This window comes from Pecten maximus, chromosome 3 (assembly GCF_902652985.1).
Source record: "Pecten maximus chromosome 3, xPecMax1.1, whole genome shotgun sequence".
Taxonomy (NCBI): domain Eukaryota; kingdom Metazoa; phylum Mollusca; class Bivalvia; order Pectinida; family Pectinidae; genus Pecten; species Pecten maximus.
Window position 1 is genome coordinate 25,663,025 of NC_047017.1, and position 20,993 is coordinate 25,684,017.

Here is a 20,993-nt window from a genome sequence, read left to right on the forward strand (position 1 = left end):
AGGGTCAAATATATTCAAATTTACATTTTGTACGTCTATTGAGTAAACCCTAAAGAAAATATATGTCAGAACATTTCAAACATCATTTGTCCTTGAGACCCGACAATCTTGATTTTAAAGCTTTATGAAAGTGAAGAAATTGTCCTGAATGCTGATCGGCCAAAGTGGGAGAAAATATTGACAATAAATGTAAGAATATTTTTCTAAGACTCTGCAGATGACCAGTACAGAGTAGATTATGCTACTTCAATGTTATTCAGTCACTGCCCAAAGGGCAAGTTAGCTTATGCTGTAGAGCAGCATCTGTCGGTCGTCGTCTGGCCTTTAATACTTAAAACAGTTATTGAACCCAAGTTATTTTGAAAACTCAATAACCTAAGATATTCAGAAGAATTCTCAATAACCTAAGCATGCTGGGATTCGGGATACCAAGCTGTTTGAAATGAATTAGCTTTGTTTGAAGGTCACAGGGGTCAAATGTGTTGAACATTTTTTTAACAATTTCTCATTAAGCAAAAGGCTCGGGGTCATGATATTGGCCTTGTAGGCTTTCTGGGATAAAAGGAGAGATTGATTTGAGAAATGTCTACATAATGTGTTAAGCTTCAATGACCTATAGTCATCGTGCTTCAACCGTCGTCCGCCGTGTGTAAACTTTTCACATTTCAAACTTTATTAATTTCACTGGTGGGAATGAGCTGAAACTTGCCTGGAATGATCCTGAGATGGTCCTGACCAAGTATTTGTTTTTTTGTGTCTCTTCGAAATCCAAGATGACCACCATCTTCAAAAACACATTTAAACTTATTCTCCAGTTCCAATGGTGCCATTTAGCTGGAAATTGGTGAGTTAAGGGAGGGGACCCAACAAAATGTTATTTTTCGGCCCTGTAAAAATTTACCATGGTGGCAATTTTTTGACATAATTGCACTACCATGGTTTTCCTGAACAACAACTATTTTACGCTTCTTTGCTAGTTTCACCAGTGGAAAATAGCTCTAACTTACCAGAAATTATCTTGAGATAGCCCTGACCAAGCATTGTTATTTTTCTGGTCTGTCTAAAATCCAATACGGCCACCATGGCCAACAGTGCCACCATGCTTGCTTTAGAGACATTACTGTTAAGGCCAGTGGGCCTCTTGTTCTCTTTTCTCGTGTTGGAATGTTGGAAAGAGAGATATTCTGGGTTAAAAATACCTATTGCAATTGTAGAAAATTTTGATAATTGTTTTTATTTGTTTGCAATGAATCAGTATTAAATCATGTCTATAACACATAAAGGGCACCTTTGCTATGTACTTGATAACAAAAAAACACACCAAAACCTCCAAAGTTGTCAAATTTATGAAATGAAATCTTTGTACCATAAAGAGGGACAAAGGCTTGAACCCTCCCTGTTGATCATGGTTTTTCTGGGTTTAAATTATGACCAGATGAAAGACCAAGTATCTTGATTAATATTTCAAGCAAAGATGATGTACCATCAACAAAAACAACATTACGGAAAACTTAATTTTACTTTTAAACATTTGTCATAGCAATGTCTCTTATAATAAACATCTCTCTTGTGATAATTACAAAAATACATGTAAATTTAAAATATAAATATTTGTAAAAACTGTATGAAATACACGTATGTCTTGGAATAGGATGAACACTGAAGCAATTCTATAATCAGTCTTTTCTTGGTCATTAATGGTATATTTAAAACAAGAACAGTTTGAGGTATGCAGCTGACTTTTCCACTCTAAAGAATTCCATCCAATCACAGCTAACGACACTGATCGCTTTTTGCTGTAATCTTCATCAATATTTAGGTTAAAAAATCGGTCGTTTTCATTCTTGTTCACACTGAAATGATAATAAAAAAACATAAGTAAATATAATAATAACTGAATTATCTCGCTATAACAGGCCCCCAATAGAACATTTGACAGACCCATTATATTCAATAACTGCACTTGGTGGTCATATAAATGTCAAAAAAAAAAATCAGTAATATGACACAGCAGACAATCTAAGTTCAATCCGTGTAAACCACTGCCCTAAGTATGATGAACCCATACCCCACAGTAAGAAGATCCAGTGACAAGAAGTGAAGGTCAAACTTATTCTTTGTCATAGTTCAAAGATTAAAATACAGGTCAAAATGACCTACTTTTAATACACAACACATCACCTAGGTGAATCCATGCCTAAAGAATGAAGTTCAAATGACAAGTACGGAAGGGAATGGATCATGGACAATCTTTTTCTTTGAGGTAGGTCAAAGTGACCTTCTTTTGAAAGATGACACACTGTCTCACTTCCATGAACCCATATGCCCTAAATATGAAGATCCAGAGGCAAGTAGTGCAGGAGATAGAGCCCAGACAAACCTTTTCTTTGATGTATGTCAAAGGTTAAAATGTAGGTCAGTGTGACTTATGTTTGGTTCATGACACACTGCTTCAACTAGGTGAACCAATGCACCAATTATGAAGTTTCAGTGGCAAGTAGTGTAGGAAATGCAAGTACATCCCGTACATCTCTGACATCCGTTTTCTTTGATGAAGGTTAAAGGTCAGAGTGACATATCACAAGTTGTCTTTTTCTACAGAATTAGACAATATTGATACCATACTATAGTGCCTAGCCACAATGGTTTCCATGGTAGTAGTGTTTTACCTTGAGGGCCTGTAAAAGGCAGTTCACTGAAGGTCTGTCCCAGGACTGCTGACTACAATACACAAACTGCACTTTACCTTCCTTGCCTAATATAAAGTCTCCTCCCATCTGAAAAAAAAATAAAATAAATTAAACCACCTTTGAAGTGATCTTTCATATCATTTCTATTCCTAAAATACTACCAGAGTTTATAAAAGGAGATCGTGAATTTTGAACTTTTTGATTAGGACATGTGAAGAGAACTTTTATATAAAGCTTAGAGCACTGATTAAACAAGTTCCACCTTAAAACTATTTTAGACAACCGAATTAGCATGTTTTATCCTGGTAACTTTCCTGAGGAGCCAATTAAGGGAATCAAACTGTGTATTTAAGATGTGAATTGACCTGCTGAGTGTCATCATGGACATTTTCGTATGGTTTTGGTAGAGGTACGCCTTGGGCCATTTTCTCTGCGTAGAACAACATGGCACTGACACTCCATACCTGTAACATAGGGTACATATAATATCTATTTCCACTACATTTTGCCAAAACCAGCTTTTTCAGTATTTCAAGATTTGGACGCTTAAAATTGAAATCATGTCTGTGAGACCAGGAGGGGCAGGTTCACATGTTTTGCTATGAAATGAAGAAAAAAATGAATCTATCGGCATATTGAACTGCCAAAGGAGCCTTATAATGAAACAGGTGAAGATCCTAGATGACTGGTTCAGTCCATTCTTTAGTGTGGTTGGAGTTTCTTAAGAAGCTGAGTGGTCACAGACCTACCTGGCTAGCATAACTTTATTCTTGGGTAAGACACTTAAACCAATTTGCTCTGAATACTAGTAGCATCAGGTGGGCCTCCTGTATGCTGTTGAGTGAGGCAGCCACCAGCTAATATGATGTAACTCAACTTCAAAATGAACATGTTTTCTGATTGGATGATAAGTCAATCAAACAAAAAATATAGGATATTACTATGTAAATCTGAACCTGACATATGAAACAATCAGGGAAATCTTAAATGGGAGTGGGAGGCCTGCTATTATACAGGTATGTTGTTGAAGGAAGGAGTGCGAGGCCTGTTTTTATACAGGTATGTTGTTGAAGGAAGGAGTAGTGGGAGGCCTGCTATTATACAGGTATGTTGTTGAAGGATGGAGTAGTGGGAGGCCTGTTTTTATACAGGTATGTTGTTGAAGGAAGGAGTAGTGGGAGGCCTGCTATTATACAGGTATGTTGTTGAAGGATGGAGTAGTGGGAGGCCTGCTTTTATACAGGTATGTTGTTGAAGGAAGGAGTAGTGGGAGGCCTGTTTTTATACAGGTATGTTGTTGAAGGAAGGAGTGTGAGGCCTGCTTTTATACAGGTATGTTGTTGAAGGATGGAGTAGTGGGAGACCTCCTTTTATACAGGTATGTTGTTGAAGGAAGGAGTGTGAGGCCTGCTTTTATACAGGTTTTATACAGGTATGTTGTTGAAGGAAAGTTAACACACAGAAAGAGACAGTAGGTCATTGTAGGCTGAGATCATTTATACTATTAACCTTACATTCATTTTCCCATAATTCAGTCAAATAATATTGACAGCATATAGTACATAGAGGATATCTCACAGTATCTTCAGTAATATGAACTATATTTCACAAGCAGGGCTAATATTTTGATATTTTTCACGAGTGTGTATGTTAGTGACACAAGTGAAATATACTTGGTATTACTGACGATATTGTTGGATATTCTGTTTATTACATTAGGGAAGTCTGGAAGTTCTCCCATTGTCCTTTGTATTTTTCCCTGTAAAATGAATAATTTTCAATATTTCACTGGTAAAAATGTTATAAATGTACATATTTCATAGGTCATATAATTTCCAGAAGAACTCTTTTCTATAAACTTACCTTATACACAGATCTGTTTAGACCAAAGGCAGAATAAATCTGAAATAAAATGATTTGTGTAAAATGTTAACTCCTACTTCTAGTAAAGTTATCTTTCTATTTATATGTTTAAATGAAGAAAAGTATCTCAATTTCTGTGCTTTAAAAATTATTATTCATCAAGCTATACATATACACTGATAAAAATCTTAAAATACTAAAGACCATTATTGTAGATATGTATTTTGTATTGATAGTTTGACTGCTACCATCCTCGATTATCTCCCTTGTGTACTCTACGTTTCGTGAGCAGAGCGCACCATTGCAGAGAGTAGAGAACTAAGGCAGGGAACCAGTCTAGTATGTTGCTAGCTGTACTGTCAAAAGGTTAAGATTATTTATTGATACTGTACAGTTCCTTATGGTTCTGACCAACACTATTGATCGTTTCAGACATTGGCAAATTTTCAATTCAAAACTATACTCACTTTACCTATTTTATAATGATCAGGGCCATTTTTGTTTTTGCGGTCCAAACGGTTGGACCAGTTGGATCGGTGTTCTTCGTTTATCAAATAAAGACGGACCTGGTGATTTTATATTGTTTTCAGATGAGCCTTGACAAAGACTTTCAAGGCCTCTGTAGTAATTAACACTTGCAGGTCCGTCAAGATATATGTTTGAAATATCACATTTAAAAACTGACATCAACGAACCGGCCCCAGTACATCTATTTGGATTTCTGACAACCAAATCCATTTCTGTTCCCATTCTTGTGTATCTTACATTTCGTTCACTATCCAGAAACATGGGATATGGACACTTTGTCTCCTTCAGCCACTGGAGAGCTCCCTCCCGTACTCCAAATGAGATTAAGACAATTTTGCTGTTCTGTGCAGCAATGTCTTTCTAAAACAAATAGAATATAGATAAAGTTATTACAAAGCATATACCGACTTCATACATGGTGGGCTGTAGGGGTGTAGGGTGATGTTCCAGCAACAGGCGCGGATCCAGGAATTTGAAAAGGGGGGGGGGGGGGGGGTCCAGTAATTTAGTGGTAATGTGAGTGCCATAGACGCGAGCTGAATTTTTTTTACCAGTGGTGTGGGGGCCAAAATTTCTGAAAATATAGCATATAGCAATTTTTACAATCTTTTGGGGATAACATTTTTTTTAAGGCTATCTGACCCCCAGGGTGTTCCAGCAACCAATGAGGGTGGGGAATAGGAGATGTTCCAGCAACCAATCAGGGTGCAGAGCAGGGGATATATCAGTAGCCAATCAGGGTTAAGATTAGGGGATGTTCGAGAAACAAATGAGGGTGAGCTGTAGGGGATGGTCGAGCAACCAATAAGGGTGGGTTTTAGGGGTTGTTCAAGCAACCAATCAGGTGGAAAGTAGAAGAAGGTCAAGAAATACATGAGGGTGGGGAGTACGGGAAGCCCTAGCAACCAATCCGGGATTAAGATTACAGGATGTTTTAGTAACAAATGAAAGTGTAGAGTAGAAGATGTTAGCAAGCAATGAATGTAGGGAGCAAGCGGTGTACTATTCCAGCCAACAGTCAGGCTGAGGTGTAGAGGATGTAACAGCAACAAATCAGGGTGGGGAGCAGTGGTTGTTATAGCAACCAATCAGGTTATGGCTTTGAGAGTGTTCCATTGGTTTCCAGAAAGTTATTAAGGATCTGGAATTATGTTCAAAGATATGGTAGACATAGAAAGCCTGTAAGACAGGTATGACTAAACAATGATGTATCGCTATTGTTACAATGCATATAAACTTACTGATATATAAAACATTTTATTTTATACAAACTTTCCTAATCTTAACCAAATAAAGATATCCATATCCTACACTTATTACATGGAAACAGATGTTGAACAATTATTCTATTGTTCAGAAGTATGTTTCATAAGATAGTTAAAAGTAACTGTATCTAAATTATTTAAATATGAGAAGAAAATATAATTGTCATATTTTCCACGACTCTTATTACCTCAGATTTTTCCAGGAGGGCAACATGCTCTCGTCATGGAAGTCAAGCAAAGTGTCGCAGCAGGATGAGGATTAGATGGTCAGATGTCAGATGCTGGGATAATGAAGTTGTCTCCCCTGTCCTGGCATCCTCTAAGGTGACATTTGTTGGTCCATCCTGTCCCATAGATAAGATGCTTCCCCCTTTCTGCTGTAGCTGTTGGTCAAGATCCCTGAGAAGGTCGTCCCACTCTACCTGCAGACAAGGGAATAGCACAAGCTACCTCAATACACAGCTGTTATGCTTAACTAAAAGTGATTCATGTACATGTAATTGTTTTAAGTACAACAAATCTTTCCTATCATTTCGAACACATATATTACCATGTGTTTAAATAATTATTATGTTCCTTTTGATTTCTATGTATGAAGCACCTCATTTATGACTAGGTATATGGACTCTTTTTCAGAAGTAATTATCAACAGATATCTTAGTGAGGAAAGCTTAAGTTTGGTGTTTTCCAAAATTTATATCAGTCTCTGTTAGCAAGCTAATAACAGCTTTGTAAATATAAGTCTTTGAATTCTATGTTTGAAATCTGATTTATCGTCTAACCCTTTTGACCGTGAATTCAATTCAAGATTCTAGACCTTTTACTGTTTAACGTTATATGCCATGGTTCTTAAAAATTGAAGACAAAAATAAGATGTTCAATTTAACAACGATGGATTCCACACAATCCCTTAAGATTACAGGCACTTTGCTTGTGCAAGGGTCGTTAACGAGGAAATAATTGTAATTGTGCTGTTCCAATAATTTTTTTTTTAACTTACAGTATTTGAATTATGCTGGGTCTGAGAAATGAATAATATTTGCTGGATATTCTTTGAAAAAATCAAAAAAGAAAATATGGATAAAATAAAATGTTACTAATGTACATGGATGTTACCTCTGTTTCGTTTATACTTTGTTCCAAGTCCTGGATGTCATGATGTCTGTAAATTTAAGTAAATTACAAATGTAGTTATTTCTACAAACTTAATTGATAGACTTTCTCAATCTATATGTACAGACAAAAAAAGGATCAACAATATTTGGATTATGAATTCTCCTCCCCACTTGCCAGGGATCATTGTTCTATGTTAAATTAAAATGAGACAAGTGATTTCTTGCAAGAATATTATGAAAGCTGATAATCCACTATTTTACCCCTTTGGTGCCCCACCAAAAGGTCCACAAGAACCCTGTGGGATCAGTAACCTGCCAAATAAAGATTATGATCTCCAATCCACCATGATTATTGTTGTCAATATATTTTGGGGTTTGTTACTGCAGTTTTTGGTAATTATTCCTAAAGTATTTGATACCAAAATAGACTATTCAGAAATTATGTGACATTGACCTATTTTATAAATAATACTGAATTTTTTCTACTGAAATCTTAAAATCAGCTGGTTATTTAACAGAAACTACAAAAATTATAATTTTTACAATATTTAGTTTGTAACAACAACAATAACAACAACAACAACAAATTCATTTTACACATTCCTACATTTGACCCCCCAATTTTCAATGAGCCCACACATAAGCGGATGTTTTGAACAAAAATTACATGCAGATCATCTTAAAGTATATTCCCTCAAAATATTAGCCTTATTGCTGAATGTTCAAAAGCTAACCAGCAATCCAATAGATATCCGGCAAAATCGGAATTCAAGTCTATTCCCTTTTCTTTTCTCGCTAAGTTCCAACAAATCATTTCCTTTCCTAAGGAAATACTCAGGTTTTGCCGATTCAACTCACGTTTGTGTCTATTTTTGGCAGAATCTGTCTGCATTTTTCTAGGTCCACTCTTTCGGCGTTCCGCCATTTTGTATGGAATGTAAAACCCGCTGTTGCATTTTGGGACTTATTTTCAGAGAAACTTGGTCTGGCAGCCACAGTTATCATTTTTGGGAATTCCCCGTATACTTTCATAAATTCACATTTTCTTTCAGTTTCTGATTCACGATAGTCTGTTAGGTATTCATCAAGTCCAAAAAACTGTAAAAAGCTAAAAATGTAAACACTAATATATGTTTCTTCGTGAGTATGTGGCTTTAAACCGCATTCATTCTAAACTTCACCTAAATAAGCCTACTGAGTGCCCAACACTTACCTGAAGTGCTTCTTCACAACTTGATCAAAATCTTTCTTGTTTTTAACTTTTAATCTGTGAATAAACAGAAACACCATATTATAACCAAGGTACATTCACAAAGATCAAGCCACTTTAATGGAGAGATGCTTAGATAGAATGGTTCATCATAAATAAACAAATTTAACAAAAACATCATGCAGGTATTTTCTAGTGGTTTTTGTTAAGGAAGGTGGTATTTATACAGACAGCCTTCAGCAATCAATTGAATTTGTCCTTCCCAAAGATCAGGATACTGAATACAATCCAGCTTTCATACTCCAACTGTTTTGCCCTTACTTCACTTGAATCAGCAGTACCTTGCCTCTTTTAAAATCATAAACACTTCCATCTGTTTTTTAATGTTTTACAAATTTATATCACTGCCAATTTCTGACTAACTTGAGATGTAAATAACATAAGGTAGTTAAGTATGTGACAAAAGATGATATTGTACCTTTCAAATGCATTTTTGTAAGTCGAAGCAAGTCTGAATAACTTGCTGATTTTCCCATTTACAAAATCATGCACACCATTGGTTTCTGTAATTTAGATAACAAATACAGTAAATATTAGGCCATGAAAATGATGACATTGTTTAAATAACATAAAAAATATGAGTTTCTAATGGAACAACTAAGACATACATAGCAAGTAACAAAATTTTAAACAACCGGTCACAGTAACTGATGGATCTAACAAATGATGTAGCCAGCAGTTAGCTAATTGTATTAAAGTAGTATGGCCATCACATTAAACGTATTTTAATAGTAGTATATGGGCTTGAATTTCAAAAACAATAAAACCTTAACTTATTAGTGAAATTTCTATCTCAATACAGCTCTCTGCTGAGAAACAGTTTAGAAGTTTCCAATACGGTGGCTATGGCATCCATCTTGAATGAGGTAAGGCTACTTTTGATTGTTTAATGTCCAATCAACACCTTAGGTAATTTAAGGACAGCCTCCTCTGTGAGTGAGATGCATGCATGAGTTTTGGGAGGCTGCTGTATGTTCCTGTTTGTCTCCTCGTGAAAGCATGAAGCTGATGACAAGTTTATATTGCTACCTCACTGAAGCTTACTGCTACAGACATCCAGTAGGACACGTACCTCATCCAGTCAAATGATACTCACAAGGGGCGAACCAGTTGCCCCACTTCCTTAAATACTGAGACTGAGTGTTATGCAGGAGCAGTAACTACCATTTTTATAGACTCTGGTATGTCTCGGCCAGGAGTCAGAACCCAAAGCCTTCCCCCCTGGGCCTTAACTAAAGACCAAAAGTGAGGCATATCAAGGGGAAAAGAGTTGTTATGAAAGAAGAGAAAAAAATAATATTTCAAATCTAGTTGCCATTTACAATCATACAATGAGGTAGCAGGTACTATTCTTAGACCCTAACTGCAAGGCGTTAAAGTATGAGGTAAGAATAATCTAGGTATGAGCCAAAGAAGCCCTCTGTAGAAATATAGGCATAATAAATTCAGTATTCATATACATTCTGAAACCTTATAAAAATCAGGTTTATTGATGCATACAAATCATTATAATAAAAATTTTCTTAAGTGATGCTGAAAAATCAACAGAGTGGAAAAGGGTAGGACATGAGGAATGTTGGTCCTCAATTTCAGCTATAAAATATCTATGGACTTTATTTACCCGTCTAACTGAAGAAAGATTTGTCACCATACCATAATATACTTTTAGTGAGGAGAAATAACAAAAACAAGACTTCAGTCATCTTGAATGGGAAATGGGTCCTAATTTCAACTCAGACCATCTTTGTTCTGTATTAGAGATAACTAATAATGACCTTGTTCCCTTCCAGGTATTGTTATAATGAGAAGAAAATAAAAAACACATTATCAGTATCATATTAGTCATTCACCTCCATCACGTTTGTTCAAGCTCATCTCTGTAAATTTAAGTTAAAAATTAAGCTTTACATTGTTGATCATTAGTTGATCATTCCTATAATTTCAGCTGAAGATAATATTTCAAATCATGTCTCAATTTCATTTTCAATGTACATGTATGTTAACAAAATGGCACGTAATTATGGTAGCCAATTGATCAGATTAACCTAAAATAGTAGCAGTTGTTACATTCATCTGTCAATCATCACAAACAAGTTGTCGGTATGTCCTACCTGAGCTGAAGATATTTGAAGTTGACTGAGCAATCTGAGAATTGAAAACTCAAAATATCATTCAGAAACTCTTGTTATGAATATACAATGTATTCTAATTGAATTTCTTACCTTTAATAACATCACGAGAAAACTTCAGAATATCCTCCTCTGCCTCTAAAATGATTTTTAGGCAATGTCGAAGGTCTGACAATACTTCAGCTTCCTCTTCGTTCATCATTCGAAGGCATACACTTTGAAAACAATATTCCCCAGGATTATACATCAGGTAGAGTCTATACTAGTTTAAAAAAGCTAAATAAAACATCAAAAACCTTTAGATTACAAGGACACCAGGTATCTAGTTGTAATTTGTAATCAATGTTATGGCAGGGCAAATGTTTATATCATACATGTACATACATGTATATATAGAAAAACCCAGTTATGGAGTTAAACGGACATTGATTGTACTTAATTGCAGATATAGGTATTTTCATATTTCTTTAACTTCCAGACTGCGTTAGCCTCTTTTTCAACATGCCTTTAATATCTCATCTGTAGGAGTATCAGTACACAGTTAGGAACAGCCTCCTTGTGTACTGTCTAAAGGTCATTTTCAAATGATAGCATCATCCTGTGTGCAGTTTTATAACATTAAGTATTAGCATACTGTTACATTATATATTCAATACAAATAATGTTCAACTTAGAGAACTTGAGGAAGTTTAAAGTCTACCTGAAAGTCCTGGAACCAGCTTATATAACAACTGAACCTTCAGCCATGTCGAGGTACATCTCGTGTGATGGTCAAAGTGAAAGTAAATCCTAGTCATTGGTAACCTTTAGTATGTGACAATTTCAAAGCTTTGAAAAGATACCGATGAAAAAAGCATTCGGATGCTCTTAAGACTTTACATACGAAATAGACAAAACACCCGTGAATGTTAAAAAGCGAAAAAATATGAGGCACCTGCTTTTTATTTGTGCAGCAGAGCGTTGATGTGGAACATAAATATTATAACAGTGTAGGCCCAGACGGCCAGTTTGACATTTCCTCGGATAGATCATCTTGTTTTTTGGCAACGGTAAGTGATAAATTACCATATAATATATTATTATCCGTACAGGTCGGCTAGGTGCATATACCACTGTACTTATCGGAAGTGTTGTATGCAAACCGCAAAATAGCTATTACTTTACAGATGAAAATGTGTATGACATTTTATGATAAAATAAGAGTGGTTTTTGACTAGTATGAACCCCTGATTGTGTAGGTAGTAGTCCCAGACTAAGAAATGACGACAACGTACAACGGTGAGTGATGTGAAATGTCATAATACACATTCAAACACATGTATCTGCTACCAAAGACACATACACATTTCCCTTTTTACCACACACAATTCTACACAGTGGAACCTCCTCCTGGTAGCAGCAGTACAATGCACCACAATATAGGATTTCAAGGCACACATACTACATATGTACATATGCAGTCCTTGAAGTCTTCTTAAATAAGCACTAGATCAAAACACACTTTTATCATTTTAGCTACTGAATGAATAAAAAAAGAAAGAAAAAAAACACATACTTTTTAACTCTTTTAGTGCCACTGTTCACTCCCAACTACACCCCCGCCCTGTAATTGTCAACACTGACAGAGGGGTTGCTGTTTAAGAAGAAGAACAGGTGTTTTTACATTTAAAACAATATCTAGGCTATCTGTCAAAAGTTTGGCATCAGGGTTTTGTTTAGTATTGTCTTTTAAGGATTGCCTTTTTCTAGATGCATGAGTATGGTCACTGTGGTGATCGAGAGTGAGCACGGTTTTTGGGAGGCTGTGGTATGGTCGTGTTTTGTCTCCTTGTGATAACGGGGAACTAATGCAGATCAACTTTATAGTTCTACCTCACTGAGGCATACTGCTGAAGATATCCAGCAGGACACTTCACCCGGTAACATTATACTGACAAACCAGCTGCAGTCGTTCCACTTCAAATTTTCAATATTCTGTCCTACTCGTGAAACATATGTTAAATTAAACGTGAAACCATTCAATATCCTCTATATTTTAACAATAGCCTGTTTATGTTAGAATGAAAAAGAAAAAAAACAAAAACAAAACGGAATTGTGTTATATATAAATTTCTTGATATTTCTACTGTACAAATATCTTTATTAGCTGTGATCATTGCAAGTTATTGATGAAGCTTAACATCTTTGTTGCAACTATTACCAATATTGGGACAATGTTTTTACCAACTTATAGGACAAAGCTTTACCCCAAAATACAAGTATTCATTTTGTTCAATATATTGTATTTTATTCAGCGGCATTATTCACTGGATTAGATGGCATTCCTGAGAAAATGTATTGTGTTTCTGACAAAGACTTCCAAGGCTGGAAGACATTTCATGTGTGTAAATGGGACAGGGTTGTCTTTACAACCAAGGGCAGCACTTACGACATGGTCAAGAATAGGGATGGTCACTAATGGGAGGAAGGTCTCATTGTTTCAAAGATCAACAGAAACTTCAGACCTGCCAAAGACATTTACTCACAAGTCGCACAAGACAGGAGATGATACTTCATTATCAACACCTGAAAAATTATCTGATAGTTCTCTGGTAATGTTTTTGTTAAACATGCATGTGGTTGAAAGCAATTCTTATAGATTGAAAACATACTGTTGGTATTAAATTATTGGGTATAGCTGATCATGTCTCTGCTATTTTACGGAACCTTGTTGAAAAGCTGATCAGTTTGGTTATGTTCACTTGGTTTAACAATTACAGAATTGGTAAAATCCTTTTTAAAAATCTGTTGCTCTGAAAGTAAAAGAATTAAGTCATTTTACATTAATGTATCACTAATTGTCATGTAGGATGAACAAAGGAGTTGTTGAAGACAATAATAATAAAATGTATCAAAATGCCACACACTATGTAGAATTACAGAGAAATTACTCTTTATCACCCATTTTCATTTAACTTATGATTTTATTTCAGAACTGTCGTCTAGCTGCTGAAAATGGTAAGTCATTTGTTGCAGAAAGATTAGCATTTGAGGTTGAATTAAATGACAGATTTCTAACTGACCGATGTGAGAGAGTCTCAAAATATTAATAGCAATATTCAATCACAGTATTCACCAGTATCTAGCGGATTGCTGTATAAAGTATTGATACATGTATATTTTGTATTTGGTATGTTGGAATTTAGTCATGATATATATCTGTAAGAAAGCATGGTGGTGGTGGAGGGGAGAGTAGTAATTATGAAATATGTTATTTTTGTGATTCAGTTTTAAACCATTGTCTTCCAGGATTTCTATCGTGGACTAGGAATGGCTACATTTCTTGTGTTGCGGGCTGTGCTCTACTCCAACATGTACAGACTGAAGCCATGGTGGATGCAGTGTTTGGTATGTTGAAAGGTCTTCGAGGGTTTCATTAAACTCAAAATCCATCAATTACAGCTTCATTGAAAAAAAGTCATGTATTTTTAATGAAATATTTATTACAATAATCTTTCTTGTTTATCATTATAAGGGAAATAACTCTTTATGCAACTAATACTTTAACTATACTGATATAAACTATACAAAATCTCAACTATGTAATATAATTATTGTTTCGACTAATTCAAACAATTTTATCCCTCCATTGCCCTATTATATGTCAAAACCACAGTACACTTCTGTTTGAATTTGAATTTGTTTTATAAAGGATTCAATAATGGACTTTCTTAATTGATACTTATTATCCACATGATTTGGAATTGATGTTTTCCAAAATATTTCCTTTATATCAGTCACACATACAAGATTCTGTATGGAAATGTTATGTGAAAATATGTGAAAATGTTTTTTAAAAACTGTAAATGAAAGAAAATATTGATTTGTAGGATGTTATTTATATCTTCACTGTAAATAATTATGTCATCATGTTTGTAGATACATGCAATGCTTCAATATTTTGTTTTTATATAATTTTCAGGTGTTTTTCTAATATCTTATATGAACATGTCATGTGGAACTGCTGTGTATTTGTGGAACTTGCTGTCCATGCGGAAGCGGGTACAGATGACGTCAGTCCTTACTTTACTTTATATCACTCTCACTCTGGCACACTTTATGATCTATACAGTAGCTATGGTAGTCTTCCTGAATGACTTTCGACTCCACAAAGATAGATGGATTAGATCGTGATGAGAGTGATCTAAGTAAACTTTAAAGGTTTACTGATACTTTAGCTAATATAATTCTTAACATTTTGTTCATTTCAAACATATTTTTCTTTTAATAATATTAGTTATTAAGAGTTATACTTATTATATTCAATAATGTATTGTGCAGTGTTTAGAATATGTATGTTTGTGATATGGTGCTTTGCAGATATCTAAGTACATGTGATAGTGGAAATTCTACTGAATGTCAGGAGTTTTCACAAATTTCTAATGCTGAATTGAATATTTTGAATTGTTTCTTGTAAAATTCAGACATGTGTTTGAGAGTTTTTGACCCAACTTTACAAGCTGTCAACCATTTCCCATAAGCAGGAAATTTTCAATCACTTACACACATTTTAGTCACTAGATATTTTGAGATATTTTGAAACAGTCTGTGACATACATGTCATCTCCCCCATCATAGGGGAGTGTTTGTCTACATACCCAACTATTATCCTTTTATACATGGTCACTGATCACCCACAAGGTACTTGGATGCAAGCCCTGAATTTAGTCTCATAATACTGTCCTGATTTTTACCATCTTTATGTATTCAATTCAATGTAATCCAACAAACCCTGCATAAAGATCTGATAGATTTATTATTCTAATTCATCATATATAACTAGGTGTGCAAGCTTATGCTGTGATGTTGCATCTGTTGTCTGCCCCATGTCCATCGGTTCAAATGTCAACTTTTCTGTTTAAACAACCTCTTAAGGTTGAATGTCAACTTTTCTGTTTAAACAACTTCTCAATAAGCAAGAAGCCCAGACATGGACCTAATATTTTTTTCTGTAGTATGCAAGGATAAAGGACTACCAAGTTTGTTTAAATGAGTTACCTTGACCTTCTTTGAATGTCATAGGGGTCAAATGTGTTGAAGTCTTCAAATGACTTCTTTTGATTAGGGCCCCATCACACCATTTCAGACAGGCCTGTATTTAATACATTCATCTTGATATTGGGCATATGATATGCTAAGTACAAAATTTGTTTAGAATGATACACTTCTCTTTTATTTGAATAAAGTGATATAATCAGCTTTACATTAACTTTGAAGTTGCATTACAACCAGGTGAGTGATTTAGGCCCATTGGGTCTCTTGTTATAGATGTAATGCATTTAATTGGTTAAAGAGAATATTTTGCCACAATATAAGTATGATGTAGTATGATATACCATCTGTTTCTCATGTACTTGGGAAGTCTGGAGAGTCATTGTTATTGGAGTAACCCAGAAAATTCAAAAAATTACAAAACAGACTGAACCAGATTTCTAAAACAAATGTATGAAGACATCAGTAAGTTATCATGCTAGTTAAAGCTGATATAAATCAGAACTGGGGTAACATTACTATGGTTAAAAGCTTCTGTGATATCAGTTTTTAGCTCTGCTATGTATTGTCACTGAAGCCTTGTTTATAACAGATGAATTTACCACAATTGTATCACTCCTATATAATTCAATGCTGCCACCATAATGGCAAATTTTCTTAATAAAAATAATCATTTTCTTCCCTCACTTTTATAATATATATTTGAGGAATTATTACTAAAATAATAATTATTTTGTTTAGAAATTCACTGCAGTTGCTTTGAGAAAACATTAAATTAGATGTTTATGTTGTTTTGTTTACTGATACTAGTATGTGTATGTTGATTATTTTTACTATTAAATAGTCTAAGATTAGTTATTGATATTATGTAACATTTAGACTAATTGGAATTACAATGTATAAGATAATGCTTATGTTATGGTGTTTACATTTAACCTGTTATTTATGAAGGAGTTGTCCTCCTTTAATCAACACACATGCTCATGCAATATTGAATTAATGAACAAGTTTAATGAGTTCAATATCCCCGTAACATGAACCAAACTGTCAGGTTCTATTACTTGTTAAACATCCTAACCAATGAATGATATGTGTCTCCTCATTAACATACCGGTATGACATCACATGTGCAATAACGACATATATTGAATGGGAATATTCACAACAGTGAGACGAATTTTAAAACAATTCAGAATAAATGATAATTATTGACCTGTCCAGTGATTAAGTTATTTTAAAGGAAATATCTCATTCAGATAGCAGGTATCTTTAAGATAAACATCCCACTAAGAGAACATGTCCCTCTAAGGTAAACATCCGACTAAGGTTCATTTCTCCTTAAGGTATTCATCCCAGTAAGATAACAGGGGTCCGTAAGGTAGACATCCCAATAAGACAACAGGTGTCCGTAAGGTAGACATCACAATAAGACAACAGGTGTCCGTAAGGTAGACATCACAATAAGACAACAGGTGTCCGTAAGGTAGACATCACAATACGATAACAGGTGTCCGTAAGGTAGACATCCCAATACGATAACAGGTGTCCATAAGGTAGACATCCCAATAATATAACAGGTGTCCGTAAGGTAGACATCCCAATAAGATAACAGGTGTCCGTAACGTAGACATCCCAATGATATAACAGGTGTCCGTAAGGTAGATATCCCAATAAGATAACAGGTGTCCGTAAGGTAGACATCCCAATGATATAACAGGTGTCCGTAAGGTAGACATCCCTATAATATAACAGGTGTCCGTAAGGTAGATATCCCTATAATATAACAGGTGTCCGTAACGTAGACATCCCAATGATATAACAGGTGTCCGTAAGGTAGACATCCCTATAATATAACAGGTGTCCGTAAGGTAGACATCCCTATAATATAACAGGTGTCCGTAAGGTAGACATCCCAGTAAGGTAACAGGTGTCCGTAAGGTAGACATCCCTATAAGATAACAGGTGTCCGTTAGGTAGACATCCCTATAAGACAACAGGTGTCCGTAAGGTAGACATCCCAATAAGATAACAGGTGTCCGTAACGTAGACATCCCAATAAGATAACAGGTGTCCGTAAGGTAGACATCACAATAATATAACAGGTATCCGTAAGGTAGACATCCCTATAAGATAACAGGTGTCCGTAAGGTAGACATCCCAATAAGGTAACAGGTGTCCGTAAGGTAGACATCCCAATAAGGTAACAGGTGTCCGTAAGGTAGACATCCCAATAAGATAACAGGTGTCCGTAAGGTAGACATCCCAATAAGATAACAGGTGTCCGTAAGGTAGACATCACAATACGATAACAGGTGTCCGTAAGGTAGACATCCCAATAAGATAACAGGTGTCCGTAAGGTAGACATCCCAATAAGATAACAGGTGTCCGTAAGGTAGACATCACAATACGATAACAGGTGTCCGTAAGGTAGACATCCCAATAAGATAACAGGTGTCCGTAAGGTAGACATCACAATAAGATAACAGGTGTCCGTAAGGTAGACATCACAATAATATAACAGGTGTCCGTAAGGTAGACATCCCAATGATATAACAGGTGTCCGTAAGGTAGACATCCCAATAAGATGACAGGTGTCCGTAAGGTAGACAGGTGTCCGTAAGGTAGACATCCCAATAATATAACAGGTGTCCGTAAGGTAGACATCCCAATAAGATAACAGGTGTCCGTAAGGTAGACATCCCAATAAGATAACAGGTGTCCGTAAGGTAGACATCCCAATAAGATAACAGGTGTCCGTAAGGTAGACATCCCAATAAGACAACAGGTGTCCGTAAGGTAGACATCCCAATAAGATAACAGGTGTCCGTAAGGTAGACATCCCAATAAGATAACAGGTGTCCGTAAGGTAGACATCCCATTAAGATAACAGGTGTCCGTAAGGTAGACATCCCAGTAAGGTAGACAGGTGTCCGTAAGGTAGACATCCCATTAAGATAACAGGTGTCCGTAAGGTAGACATCCCAGTAAGGTAGACAGGTGTCCGTAAGGTAGATATCCCATTAAGGTAACAGGTGTCCGTAAGGTAGACATCCCATAAAGTGATATGTCTTTTTAAAGGAAGATTATTTCTTAACAAAATCACAGATAAAATGTGAACTGATATAAAGAGAACACTATTGTGTAATCAACATTATTATGAAAAACAATGCATGTTTATTTTAGAATGTTTATATTTACAAAAAAGAAGCTTACATATATTGTATCTTAATTATGCTTATCAGGCTATGTAGAAATTTTGCAATACTTCGTTAATATACATATACTATCAGGGTAATGCACATAGCCTTGGTCAGCTGTGTCTGTACATGACAGGCCTTGGCGTAGTGTTAGATGGTTAATCATGGTTCTGGACCAATATTTCAGGATAATGTTTTTCTTTCTTTGTCAGACTATTTCATTGTAAATCTCTAAAACCAAATGAAAATAATGTCAAATATCAGTTTGATTTGATAACAGTTCTTGAATTTTAACCTCCATACTTTGTTTTTAAAAATGCAATCCGTATACAATGTATATGATTAAAATTGATAACCAAAACCGAACCGAACATTTCCAGGCGTATGGGTCCTGATATCTGGACATGTTTTACTGACCTTTATACAGAGTCTTCATATATTTACATACTTTATTATCTCTGCCAGGGGTAATCCTAATCTTCGACCCCAGATGAAGATATTAACGCAAGTGTTAGCGAGATTTTCACCTGGATAATATCTTGTCATTTCAACTTATGACTATTGTTACAGGTTTCTCTGAAATATAGAGTCATTCGATAAACTGTCCAAAAATCATGAAGGAAAGAAGAATATGTGAATGCTCTCAAGGTTTATTTTTTTTACCAGTAATCACTCTTTTGTATATAAACACTTTTTGAGATGTTTTATTTTATATGCATAATCAATAACATGTGATGTTAAGTGCCCATTAACTTACACTACCTTAGTTTATTGACTTACAAATAAATGCAAGGTCGTGTTGGTAAAGCTCTACTTCAATTAACATTTCAAATACAGTCGCAACATTTTAACTCGACCATCTTCCGCTCAGATAGTCCGAATGATTCGAATACCCCATCTGAATGATTCTAACTACCCACAGACACTCCCCTCATACATACACCCCAGTGTACAATATTATTGGGTGTATTGACTGACGAGGTGAGGGCCTGTGACCTACCTATCCTCTTTGATATACTGTAGGTAACGGATGATATTGGTATTGGTTGATAAAGGAACAATCACATAAGTTGCGATCGAATCGGATGAATGCTACTCTCATTTGCTCTACCAAAGTTCCATAATCTTTGAAAGTATTGTTATTCTGATAATTAAGACAATCTACGCAATACAAAGAGTTTTAGCGGTTTTTACTAGTTGATTGGTCTATATTATGTATTTAGTCTACATATTTTTTTCAAATACGGAGACAGTTAAGGTAAAAAAAAAGCAAAAGTACTCGGTACACTCAAGTACACAGTACATTGATGATGTTTAAATCCTTGGTATCCTACATAGCTGTCTGCCGTATTCTATATCTCCAGTTTATGATATGTTAAAAGCTGTTATTTGAAAAATAAAAACAGGGAACTGTTACTAAAGAGTTCATTGTTTATGACGATTGGTCCAATATGTCTCTGTTTGATTATATTGGCTGCATAAGTTAATTGTCTCTCAAATGAGCTTGTCAGTCTGCCTTATAATTATAAACGAGTATGGACTATCCAACTGGGACCTATTGGTGAACGATCTCAAACAAAAAACACATTGTATAATGAACACGGAAGAAATTCATGAAAATTTATTAGCGCCGCACAAAACCATCATTACTCTTAAGAAATTCTGCGATGGGAGTATTTCTGTATCTGTATTTACAAGGCATGGTCCTTTTGGACATATAATGCATTAGTGGGATATGTGCATGCCATTTACTATTGCTGGAGTCCAGCAGAGACATATATATGTCTCTGAGTCCAGCAATGACAGGTATTAAAGCAGGCTCCAGGCGATGATGGTACGTGGGAAGAAAAAGTTCTTATATTCTTCCGTTTTCGCATATGGAACCTTAAATCTCTCTATTGTGT

General features: G+C 35.3%; 1 protein-coding gene and 1 long non-coding RNA gene across 18 annotated transcripts; one reads left to right on the plus strand and one right to left on the minus strand.

Moving 5' to 3' along the window:
- Positions 1–6,752: 6,752 nt before the first annotated feature.
- On the minus strand, positions 6,753–11,066 carry LOC117323708. Its single transcript, XR_004531797.1, has 4 exons — positions 10,954–11,066; positions 8,675–8,728; positions 7,463–7,508; positions 6,753–6,768 (listed from the first exon to the last, which is right to left on the minus strand). It is a non-coding gene; the product is annotated as an uncharacterized LOC117323708 (long non-coding RNA).
- A 707-nt stretch (positions 11,067–11,773) lies between these two features.
- On the plus strand, positions 11,774–18,875 carry LOC117323709. 17 transcript variants are annotated; one of them, XM_033879124.1, is made up of 6 exons: positions 11,774–11,909; positions 13,155–13,451; positions 13,833–13,857; positions 14,149–14,247; positions 14,822–17,293; positions 18,503–18,770. In XM_033879124.1, the coding sequence occupies exons 2-5, from the start codon at positions 13,176–13,178 to the stop codon at positions 15,031–15,033; spliced, it is 612 nt and encodes a 203-aa protein (XP_033735015.1). In that variant the 5' UTR covers positions 11,774–11,909; positions 13,155–13,175; the 3' UTR covers positions 15,034–17,293; positions 18,503–18,770. The 17 variants fall into 17 exon arrangements, 2 of the variants coding, with proteins under 2 accessions (XP_033735015.1, XP_033735016.1); XM_033879125.1 differs by having other exon boundaries at positions 14,822–17,328; positions 18,538–18,663; XR_004531811.1 differs by lacking the exons at positions 11,774–11,909; positions 13,155–13,451; positions 13,833–13,857; positions 14,149–14,247; positions 14,822–17,293 and adding exons at positions 17,415–17,433; positions 18,811–18,875 and having other exon boundaries at positions 18,503–18,758.
- Positions 18,876–20,993: the final 2,118 nt, after the last annotated feature.